Below are 11,661 nucleotides of genomic sequence, written 5' to 3' on the forward strand. Positions count from 1 at the left end.
TTGTTGCTCTAGGGTCTTAGTTCGAAACATCGAATCCCACCAGTGACTTGCATTAGGGATAAAACATAAATTCCACACACTGGACCGTTTGGGCATCAATGTTGCTATGAGTCGAAAACTTCATTCTAACTTATGAAGCTATTCTTCAACTACTAGTAGACTAGATGCTCCATTGAAGGTAGGGGTTTATGCCTTCGAAAAATTTAATAATTAATTTTTTTAATAAACGAGTAATCTCTACTCATTTCACTCATAGTCTTCTTCTAGGTCCTCCTCTGGGTTTTCCTCTTCTTCTTCGCTAGGATTGGTCACAATTGAAAGTACGACTTCATAATCTAATATCACAACCTATTCGGGTCCCATGTGAGAGATAACATCACAAATCATAGTCTCCCAATTATGGATACATGCATTGCAAAAACCTCAAAGTCAAGTTCCTTAGGTTCACTTTCCAAAATTTTGGGATAGTATATTTTCTTGTATAAGCTTTGCAATTTGTTTCTTACAAGGTGCAAGAGTTTCTAGTAAATGACCTATTACTGGTCACTAATCCTCATTCTTTGTGTTTAGCCAATGTTGGTACATGTTTCGTATGTGATTGTCAAGATCTACAAATTTGTCAGCCTCAAAATCTAGGTAAGGTCGGATATCTATCTTCTATTGATTAATATGGTTCTTTTCCCATGAATTTTTGACTTTCCTTTGCCATTTATCTTTACATATAACTTTTTTTTGAATAACTTTTTTTTTTTTTTCAAACTACATTTATCTTTACATATAAGGTATACATAAAGAAAAATATAAAATGTATTGAAACATGGAAAATATAACTATAGAATCATAACATTTTGCATAAAAAAAATTTTAATTTTGCTTAGCTAAACATACTGGGTCATCTGAAGAGGTCGACTGTTGGATGCGAGGTGCCATGAAGTGCCTTAAATATTTCATTTTTCTCATCTTCAAATTTCCTATTTGTACTTAAAATAATATTATGTAAAAAAATGACATTTCTGCATAATTGACTAAACTTATGCTCTGATATCACGCTGTAATGTACTGACCCACATGGATCGAAACGTCACGAGATTAATCGTACTTTAGTCGTAAATTTTTTTTAAACAGGAATTCAATACTAAAAGCAAACAATTTCAAAAATATTTTTAGAATGGGTTTCGTGCATGTAACAACTATTGACGTGAAATTTTTGACAAAAACTTAAAAAGTAATGTTACTGTTTTAGTTTGTCTCAAACGGTAATTGTCAAAATAAATTTATTTGCCTATCGACCTCAAAACTTCATCAAATTTTAATGTAAAGCACGAAACTCCTTATAAAATGACATAGTCAAAAATTAGCTTCCATCGACATCATATGAGATAATAAAATATTTTTCAAAATTCAGCAGCGACCCGGTAGAAATGTAAACCAGCGCAGTTCACTTAAAATGACATATAAAATTCCACAAACATCAAAACCACATGATTTCAAATTTATTTAGTAGCAAATCCATGAAACTATCAAATCCAATTGATTGCATCTAGAAATTCCAAGTAACGGTCAAGTAATGAATTTTTAAAGTCAAGGTAGAAGCTGGAAAAATGGCAACTCTACCAGTGCAGTTTACTTTATGCAACCAACATATAAAGTTTTACCGACATCGGATTGATATGATTCCAAGTTTATTCAATAGCTAACTTATGAGGCTATCCATCGACACTTATTTTGTATAAAAATTCCAAGTAACGAAGGAATTATGAATTTTTAAAAAGAGACAGAATTTGACATTTTTTTTAAATAGAGACAGCAAACTTTAAATCGCTAACCCCCTTTTTTTTGTAAACGACGATTTGTAAATTTATTCCTATGAAACATATCCACTTTCAAACATAATTTATTCATAAAGAATGTTCATAGAATAGATCCACACACGACATCCCTAGTAATCTAATTAAAAAAAAAACGTAAACATTTCAAGATATTAAATCACCGCGTTCTCCATAGCATGTCGCATCATCCTTTACCATCATCCACGCCCCAAGGAAAATCCATTTAACATGTAGAAAGGGAATTAACCCATGAGTTTTAAACTCAATAGATATCATCGGTACATTTCGTTGTCAAATTAAAAATTTCGAACTATAAATTTATACCATCACATGTAGATGGATTTTCGACAAAATCCAATTACTATAGCATTATCATAACAAATGGAGATGGAAAATAATCATTCAAGCTGTTGTACTGCCGAAGCATTGTACTCGGAGGTACCATTTCATTCAAACATTTATCGAAAAATCAAATTTGAAAACGAAATAAACACTTGCACCTCTACCTACCTTGAATTTTCTTGGTTATCAAAGAACAAAATGAGTAGAGAGTCTTTCTTCTTCTCATCCTTGTCAATGCTCTTAACTTTAATTGACATGAAATATATATTTTTTAGAGAAAATTCAGATTTGAAGAGGGATGTAGTGAAAAAGAAACATTCCACTTGTTGTAACCTTTCTTTTTAATGAAAAACTAAATGAGGGGAGTTGCAGCCGTAATTGATTCAGTGGTGAAGCAGTAGCTTCAGCCACAGACTTAGAATACTGCTACAATAGACAGGTACTTATCACTGGACAACAGTGTTCTAAAGTAGACAATACATTTAGTGAATTCTCCCATCATATTCTTCAAGGAAAATCACTTGGGCGCTATTGTGGAGTGGGGGAGGGTAATTAGAAGAAGTATATGCAACCAGTCTACTCATAGTGTTCAATACCGAATAAAGATTGCTGGACCAAATTTGATCGTTGGTTTTAAGCCAATGCGAGCACAATGGCGTCCTCAACCTTAGACCAATATTAGCAAGTAATGAGGAAAATTCATACTATAGTGATGAAAATGAAAACAATGAAAAGAACCTTCAAGGACGCTAATTCCCTCAAATCCATTTCAATCGAAAACATACTTTCGATATTTCCTTCCCTAGTTAAATTGTTTAAATCTTGTACAAGTTTGCTCCGATCTGAATCATCTCCACCTAGTTCAACATCAGAAAAAATAAAAGGCTTTCTTAGCTAACTACACCTTTGTTAAATAAGTAAAACCATAAAATATAATTTTTTGCAGATTATGGAACAAGAAAAATGTTTCAAGGAAAAAGTTGTCAACATCCCAGGATTCCTCTCTGGCCTTCTATCCAGCATATATGACAACCTCAAAGGGTAGAGGTACTAAGGATGACCAATGCTCATTCTTTAAAACTACGATATCTGCACAGACACCTATAGAACACAAAAGTATGAGAAAGAACCTCATCACCAGTCTACTGGTTTTAAGACCGAATTCCTTTTTTCAGCCACTTATGTCAGAATTGGGAACCAATATAAATAGCAGGAGTTATAGAAAGTCGTAGGATTGTACAACTCAATGATATATTAAAAAGGGTGAATAATGGTCAGGATCCCCAAACTTTAAAAAGTAAAGCACTTAAGTTGCCATTCATTTTTTTCTCGACATATACAACCCAAAAATTTCAATTTCAGTGCATAGGTAGATCCCCATCAACTTTTCTATTGCAAATCATGAGTTGCACATGACCTTATATTGGAGGGGTATTTTCTGTTAACCACCTTTATCTCTCACCAAAAAAAATAATAGTAATACTAATAAATAAATATATACACTTAAAAATTGGAATAAAAAAAAGAGAAGATAAAAAACATCCCAGCCACCTCAATACCAACCCCCTAATCCCACCAACGCCAAGTACCATCACCTCCTGTCCTTATCCTAGAACAACACTGCACCCATCCCCAAAGCCCAGCAACAGCCGTTGTTCCCCATCCATTCACCTTCCATCACAACATCTTACCATAGTGGCATAGCTGTCACCTCCACTATCCAGCCCTAGAATCAAATGCGATAGCAAGAAGAATCAATTGAGATACTAAGAAGAAAGGAAACAATTGAAACGGGGAAGAAGAAATGTTTAACAAATTAGTTCTACCAAAAGAATATGAAGAAGCATAAACTGAAAAAATAAAATCCTTAATCATTGCACTTTCTTACTTTCAGTACTTCCTACAGATAGTAAATATCTGGTTTGAGAAAATTGAAAACTTTAAGTCACTGGTAGTTCTCATTTCCTGTACCAACAAATCATTCCTTGAAGAACGAGCTAGTTTTCTGTACAATCAATTTTGCAAAGGAATTAATGGCCACATTACATCACTAGCAATCACAAACAACTTTACAACGGTTACTAATGATCCCCAGTCTGAGGCACTAAGTTAACATCTAATCCTCTCTCATGTTTGGAAGAGACACAAACACTAGCTCATCCTGAATTACAGAGGCAAGTTACTTTGGTTATAGGATTTGTCTCTAATACTTTAGCTTTTGCTATAAAGATTACCCGAAGTAGTTGAAAAACAAGCAAGCTGAAAAGAGGAAGAAATTTGCTTAGGTTGCTACCATTGTTACCTCTCCATGCTCTTCTTCTCATTTATCTCAAGTAACTCCTCAAGTGGGAATCTAACCGAGATGATGAGTGGAATTGGTAGCGAGCGGGTGGCTTTTACAACATGGAGCTTCAATCTGAGTAAAGTAACAATTTTCAAGTAGTGGGTCATTCCATACATAATGATCCAGTTGGGCATATATCGATGCACCAACTTATACGGGAGAGCTGTAATAGAAATCGTAGAACAGGATTTAAAATCTTCATTTTAACACATCCTATTCTATGGGGTTTTCTCTTTTAGTAAAACAATTTTATAATCTTTCCTTTTTATTTTCCTTCTATATATGGGATTGTAGTCCTATATATATGATTGATAATGTAATAAATCATTCAGCGTAAATTCTAAGTTTGTTTAATAACAAAAGAGTGTTTCTTATGTTCAAAACTTCTAATTCTGCTTTTTTCGAAAGCAATCAATTAGGAAAACATCCTCGTAGGTGGTGATTGGACAGATCAATGAATTAACAGTAACGAATATTTCAACTCAAATTTGGGGTCCATTTTAAATTTTCTATTTCAACATCCAATTTTCCCGTATTCATTAGTTCAATTATCTCCTCCTTAGAATGAATGGCACATAAGTTAAGGGTCTGCTTGATTGGCGTGGGAAATGTTTTTCTTGTTTTGAGGAAAAACAAAAACCTACGTCCCACAAAGATTTTTTTTTTCTCAAATGCAAATTTTCAAAGTTTGTAAAATATTTTCCATGGGAAAAAATGGTAATCAAACGCTCTAAAAATCAAAATTCGGGTGAAAAAGGTCATTTTCCATGGAAAAATTTTCAATCAAGCACACTCTAAATGTAATTTTCTTGATTTATTAGATTTTAGGCTAATAAATTCTAGGAATTTGAGGTTGGATATTATCAAGGAAACAGCTCATCTGAATCGATTCATATAAAGATTCTAAACTCTTTTAACAAGCTCAAGTTTGTGAGATAATGAAGGAGATTTCCGTCAAAGGCTTTTAAACTGAGGTCTAACTCTTAAAAGATTGTCAACAATTATTGTCAACAAAGATTTTACAAGTGGCTTAATTGGCATGGACCATGGGGAAACATGTAGCAACGGTGCAAAAGGTTTTTAAGTTCACAAAACCTACAAATTCTAGAATAGGAGATAAGAATCTTCAAAAGTTTAGCAGAACAATGCATAGATCACTAACCCATCCGCCCTCAACAAGTTATTCAAGAACTGAGAATCATCTCAACTGTGAAAATTTCCTGATATTACTAGAGTTAATCTTGTATCTTGAGTGGCAAGGAACCAAAAAGATTGTCTACACATCATATAAATGGTGAATGTCAAAAGGGGAGGAATTGATAGGGGGGAAAATGAAACAAAGAGGCATATAAGCAGATGTTTATTTTGAGACTTGTAACTATATATTACCAGCTATAGACCTTTCACTTGTATTCCAAACTTACATAAAAGAGGTACAGAATCATATAGCACTTATGGTATCACAACTCCACAAATTGAGCACCTTTGCCAAGAGAGATTTATATAAAAAATAGCAATTGCTGCTAGAAAGAACATGATGTAGCAAACAATAAAAGTGGGATAAAAATATGCTATATCTATTTTGTACCATTTACTGTCCTCTCTCTCTGAACTGGATGATGATTTTGGCATCTCCTCAGTGGAAGTGCATTTATTTTCCAGTGGAAGTCCACAAAGATACAGATTTCCCTCATAACTGCTCCCGTCAAAAGTCCCAAATTGTGCTTTCATTTCTGGAGTTTTACCTGACAAGTTGTTATAAGCCACACTGAACACTTCCTGAAAGTAGAGATTCAGCAATTCCGGTGGAATCTCTCCACTCAATCCATTGTAGGAAAGGTCTAAACTCTCTATTTGCGAAAGACGAGAGAAAATTTTAGGAATGGAACCCTTAAGATGGTTATGAGACAAGTTTGCCGCATGAAGTGAACCCAAATCTCCAATTTCATATGGGATTTCTCCAGTTAGATTGTTGCATGACAAATCCAATCCCGACATGTAGTTGAGGATGTCTCCCTTGTAAGAGCCGAGCCTTCCTTTTGTAACGAATTCAACTTCAACTAATACATCATATCCATCATCTTGATTCATTTGGTTGCTAGTTGTCACTAAGAAATTCCCATATGTATAGATTGGAAGCTTTTCCCATCTAATGGAGGTAGCCCAAATGTAAGGTTGATTTTCTATACCAAATTTCCCGAAAGAGATGTTAATGATGCAGTGAGGAATAATCCCTAAGAATTTGTTGTGGGACAAATCCATCAGGGAAACTTTGTTCAAATTACATATATGGTTGGGAATGGAGCCATTCAACTGATTCGACCCCAACAGAAGAACCCTTAAGTTGAAGAACGCATGGAATGAGTTGGGGATTGTACTGAACAAAAGATTATCCCTCATATCCAATGTTAGTAGATCTGATGAATTTATAAAAGCATCTGGTACTGGTCCGATCAACTTATTTCCCTGTAAAACTATATGACCCAGCATGTTCGAGCAAGATGGTAAAGGTCCCGAAAGAGAGTTATGTGAGATGTCTAAAAGCCCGAATACCCCTAGTTGACACGGTAACAGGCCTCTCAGGAAGTTATTGTACATGAGGACAGTCATCAAGCTTGTCATATTAGATATCCAACTGACTTCACCTGAGATATGGTTGGTTGTCATCTAGGCGTAAAACTTGTAATCCTGTCAAATTGAAGCTAGAAGAAAATATATTCCCTTTGAACTTGTTGCTGGATAATTTAAGAGCAGATAAATTGATGCATCCTGCAATCAGTTCTTTTAGTATTTCTCCATAGAAGTTGTTGAAAGACAAGTCCAATTGATTCAAGTTCGAAATGTTACAGAATGAGGATGGAATGGTGCCATCGAAATAGTTTCCAGAAAGGTTAAGATATTCAATGCTTAGAAACTTTCTTCCCATGTCTTCCCGTACCTAGTCAAGTTTCTATTGTTCTGATGAGGAGGCAGTGATAACTGGCCAATAAGAGAGTTGTTTCTTAATCTCAAAATTTCTAATCCTACATTTTTTTGAAGCAACCAATTTGGGAAATATCCTTGCAGGTTGTTGTGGGAGAGATCAATCACTTTTAGCCTATACTGGTGTGAAAGAAAAGTTGGGATATTGCCACTGAGTTTATTAAGGTTACAATTGGACAATTGAAGAACTTTCAACTGAAAATTTGGGGTCCAATTTGAATTTTCTATTGCCACTGAGTTTATTAAGGTTACAATTGGACAATATAAGAACTTTCAATTGAAAACTTGGGGTCCAATTTGAATTTTCGGTTTCAACATCGATTCTTCCCATATTTCCCAGTTCAACGATCTCCAGCTTAGAATGATTAGCCAATAAACTAAGCGATAATTTACCCTCGAATTTATTATCATTTGGGCTCAAGTATTCTAGGGATGTGAGGTTGGATATTATGAAGGAAATGTCTCCTTTTAAACGATTCACAGAAAGATCTAAAACTCTTATAGAGCTCAAGTTGGTGAAACAATGAGGAAGCGTTCCTTCAAAGGTGTTTCAACTGAGATCTAATTCTTGGAGGTTTTTAAGTTCACAGAAACTTGCAAATTATGGAGTATGAAATAGGAGTCCTCAAAAGTTTAGCAAAAACATGCATATATCACAAATCCCTGGTCCCTTAACAAGTAGTGGGGAACTGATTGTCACCTTAACTATGAAAGTTGCATGATATTTAAGAAGCACGAATTTGGATATGTAATTTGAATACAATACGATACGGGTACAACCAAAAACTTTTTTAAAATTTTAGGATACACGAATATATATATAAACAGAATCATGATAATAAAATAAAATACTTAACATCTTATTTTAATCCTTAATTGTACCAATTTCATTTTCTGAAACATAAAAAAAGTCAGCTCCTTCATTTATCATTAAAAATAATATTCTCCAACCTTGACTTATCTAATGAGAGATTAACACGACCAAGCAGCCAAATACCTTCGAGAGTATCAAATGTTTTTTATAATGTCTCACATTTTAGATTCTCCTTTTGAATAGAAATTTAATTTTACTGATAAAAGACGTAGATTGATATGAATGAAAATCAATTTGTTATATATATAGTGGAGTTTGATTTTATTACACACGATTTTACACATAAATCACCCATTTTTTTCAACATTCTAAAATCGTGTTTGAGTGATTTGTATGATAGACAATACAATTTTCGCTACATCATTCTTCCTTCTATTATCTGGAGCAGTAGAGCTAGTGGATAACTTCACTCTATTTTTATGCATTTTGTGCTAGCTTCATCGTTCATCGATTGAATATATTCTGTTGTCTGTTGAAAAATAAATAAATAAATAAGATTAATCTTAGACACACCCAAACTTGGGCTAAGAGTTAGACAAAATTTTGTTGAATATGTCTTTGTTAATAGATATTAACTTTCTTTTGTATTTGTTATGTTCTTTGTTTGTCTAACATAATTTTTTATGCTTTCCTCTTTATCTTTTGTATTATTTCAAATAGAGCTTTTTTTTATCTAATCCTAATAATAAAAATGTATTTATCAACTATTAACAAGATTTTACATGTATTAAAATATTTGATGCTATTGTGTATCTTTAATTAAAAAATAAAAATAAAAAATCTACTCTCTCCATTCTATAAAGATAGACCTACCTTCATTTTCACATATATTAAGAAAAAGTAAAATATTTAAAATGGAATAATGTAAATTTAATATTTTACCCTTCCAAAATTTGTCAAAGCATGGTGAAAATCAACTTTTCTGATCAACTAATAGTCAAATGGATGGATTCCGTCCATGCATCCTTTTACTGCAATATAATGACAAGTTTGGCAATTTAGGTACCACAAATGAAAGATTTGGGTAATGTTTGCGAAAATGTGTCAGGTTCAATCGTGGATGCAATTATCCTAAAGTAAATATGTGTACAACAGGTTTAATCATGGATGCAATTATTCCTAATGTTGAGAAATATCATATTTGGAGAATTAGACCGCACTGGATAGGGATTAAAGAAGTAACTTGTATTGTAGTGTCGAATGTTGTGTACCATTGAATGCTAAAAGTCTAGAAGTGTATATTCACCTTGCAACGAGAGGTTACCCTCAAACTTGTTATAACTTAAATCCAATATTTCCAAGTTCCACAAACCCGATAGATCTACAATCAATAAAGATCAAAAGATAAGAAGAAAAACTTTTCTCTGTCCAACAAGTTGAGAAAGGTTGATTTTATATAAATGCCAATTATCATGCATGATTCATGCGCTCCAATACAAATTTACATATACATGAAGAAGCCCTTCAAAATTATTTTGACTGAGATTCAAAAACTTCAACTGCTTGAGTACGCTAAGAGACTTGAAGATGCTGTCGTTGAACTCATTTAAAGCAAGGTTTAACTTCTCTAACCTCTTCAAATTGACCAATTTTACAAAACCTGCTTAGAATGCACTGATTGATTTCATCAATAGTGTATTAATCTTCTACTAAAGTTATGAGTAATTTAACTATACATAGGATGGAGTAAATCACATAATAAAATCTTAAACTCTGATTATAAATAAGTTTATACTCCAATACTAGGCATTACCTGTAGTATTGGTAGAACTCCGCAAGTCATTTCCAGATAAATCAAGAATTCTTATTTCTTTAAAAGAGGCAAATAAGGAGACATTAAGAAAATAATTTTGGGGATCAAGAGTATTTGGAATGAGAGAATTGTTAAGATCGAGCTCGACTACTCTGCCTATAGTTGGATCACAGGTGACTCTCTCCCAATTGTAGCAGTTACTCTCTTTTCTATGAATCCATGAAAGAAGCGTAGTGTCTTCTTCACCATACATCAATCGAAAATATGTCTTGATTTCCAGAAGACCCCTCCTCTCCTTCTCAATACAACCATGGAATCCATTGATTTGTAATAAAATGGTGAAAGTCAACATTAAGCAGTTCATTGGCAACGACCCCATTAGTTTTCTTGATGATAACTTTTTAGAACTGCATTAATAATATCTGAACTTGAAGTCATTGGCCAAGTCTTCTAGCCTCGTCAACACCCCTACCCCCACTCTAGAGTTGTACGACGGGTCATGTCGAACTGTCAAAGCCCGGAGTTTCAAGCGTGACGGACCAACCCAAGTCAACCAAATCTGGTCTATTTCTTTTGATCTTATCCTTTATGCCTCCATCACCTTTCCACTCATGTGGCCATGTTCTCTTTGAAAGAAGGGAAAAACCATTTATACCCAGGCGTGTATGCTCCTATGTGCACGCCCCTCACGTGGGAAGGGGCGTCATGCCCAATAAATGCTTTCGGTCGACCTCCGACCTCCCATGTCAGGGGATGTGTACACTGGAGTCTACACCGCCGTGTATGTGTAGCCAAACCCTTGAAAGAATTAGTTGAAGAGACCATGGTGTCTAATATATCATTTTGAAGTATATCATTGATATTTTTTTATGCGCTTGTTTCTAATTTTGATTATTATTAGGGAAAGTTCAGACTGAACAAGTTTGGATGAAATTGGATTAAAGCGATACAAAATTGAGGAATGTGGGCCAAATTAATCAAGGCTTGAACTTGAGGACCTATCATGCAAATAAAGTGGACATCAGACGCTCAAAAATTAAATATGGAGGACCAAAGTGCACTTTATTTGAAATAAAATTCTAGCTTTAGATGATATGCTAATTACACTGAAATTTCATATTAGAGATGCTTTAGGATTCCTTTTTAGAGTTATTATGGATTTCTATATATAGTTTTAATAATTCTTTTTATGGGACACACAATTTTAGAGAGAAAAACATAAAAAAAAAAAAAAATCAAGTATAAAGAGTGGAAAATTAGGTTTTGCAAGATTTGGGAACAGAAGAAGAAGATTCTTGGTGTAAGATTCAATTCATTCTTTCATCAAGATTTTAAAAATTGATTATAAACTAAATTCTCTTTTATTATTTTTCTTTCATTAGTATGAGTAGATAGATCATTAGTTAAGGAAAACAAAATAATTTATGTGTTGCCCTTTAATTTAATTTTCAAGATTTTAGTAGTTTAATTAATATGTGTTAATTTTATCTACGTTATTTAAAGCTTTGAATGACTCGGTCAATAATTTGATGATTTT

General features: G+C 33.6%; 2 protein-coding genes across 2 annotated transcripts; both read right to left on the bottom strand.

Annotated features, from left to right (window-relative positions):
- Positions 1–246: 246 nt before the first annotated feature.
- Positions 247–7,137, bottom strand: LOC111400343 (receptor like protein 42-like). The gene is made up of 9 exons (XM_023027756.1): positions 6,104–7,137; positions 5,905–5,921; positions 4,474–4,678; positions 4,060–4,088; positions 3,863–3,897; positions 3,712–3,769; positions 2,910–3,028; positions 2,505–2,597; positions 247–348 (listed from the first exon to the last, which is right to left on the bottom strand). The coding sequence occupies exons 1-9, from the start codon at positions 7,135–7,137 to the stop codon at positions 247–249; spliced, it is 1,692 nt and encodes a 563-aa protein (XP_022883524.1).
- A 1,225-nt stretch (positions 7,138–8,362) lies between these two features.
- LOC111400344 (probable LRR receptor-like serine/threonine-protein kinase At1g74360) lies at positions 8,363–10,503 on the bottom strand. Its single transcript, XM_023027757.1, has 3 exons — positions 10,125–10,503; positions 9,618–9,692; positions 8,363–8,391 (listed from the first exon to the last, which is right to left on the bottom strand). The coding sequence occupies exons 1-3, from the start codon at positions 10,501–10,503 to the stop codon at positions 8,363–8,365; spliced, it is 483 nt and encodes a 160-aa protein (XP_022883525.1).
- Between the last annotated feature and the right edge of the window lie 1,158 nt (positions 10,504–11,661).

This window comes from Olea europaea, chromosome 10 (assembly GCF_002742605.1).
Source record: "Olea europaea var. sylvestris chromosome 10, O_europaea_v1, whole genome shotgun sequence".
NCBI classification, from domain to species: domain Eukaryota; kingdom Viridiplantae; phylum Streptophyta; class Magnoliopsida; order Lamiales; family Oleaceae; genus Olea; species Olea europaea.

Coding starts and splice junctions, on each gene's coding strand:
- LOC111400343 (XM_023027756.1), bottom strand. CDS start 7,137: ATGACAAGCTTGATGACTGTCCTCATGTACAATAACTTCCTGAGAGGC. Junction 3,770..3,862: donor GTGACAGCTATGCCACTATG/GTAAGATGTTGT, acceptor GGATAAGGACAG/GAGGTGATGGTACTTGGCGT. Junction 349..2,504: donor GTTTTTCATTAAAAAGAAAG/GTTACAACAAGT, acceptor GGACCCGAATAG/GTTGTGATATTAGATTATGA.
- LOC111400344 (XM_023027757.1), bottom strand. CDS start 10,503: ATGGGGTCGTTGCCAATGAACTGCTTAATGTTGACTTTCACCATTTTA. Junction 9,693..10,124: donor GAGTTCTACCAATACTACAG/GTAATGCCTAGT, acceptor TATTGATTGTAG/ATCTATCGGGTTTGTGGAAC. Junction 8,392..9,617: donor GGGTAACCTCTCGTTGCAAG/GTGAATATACAC, acceptor TTTATGTTTCAG/AAAATGAAATTGGTACAATT.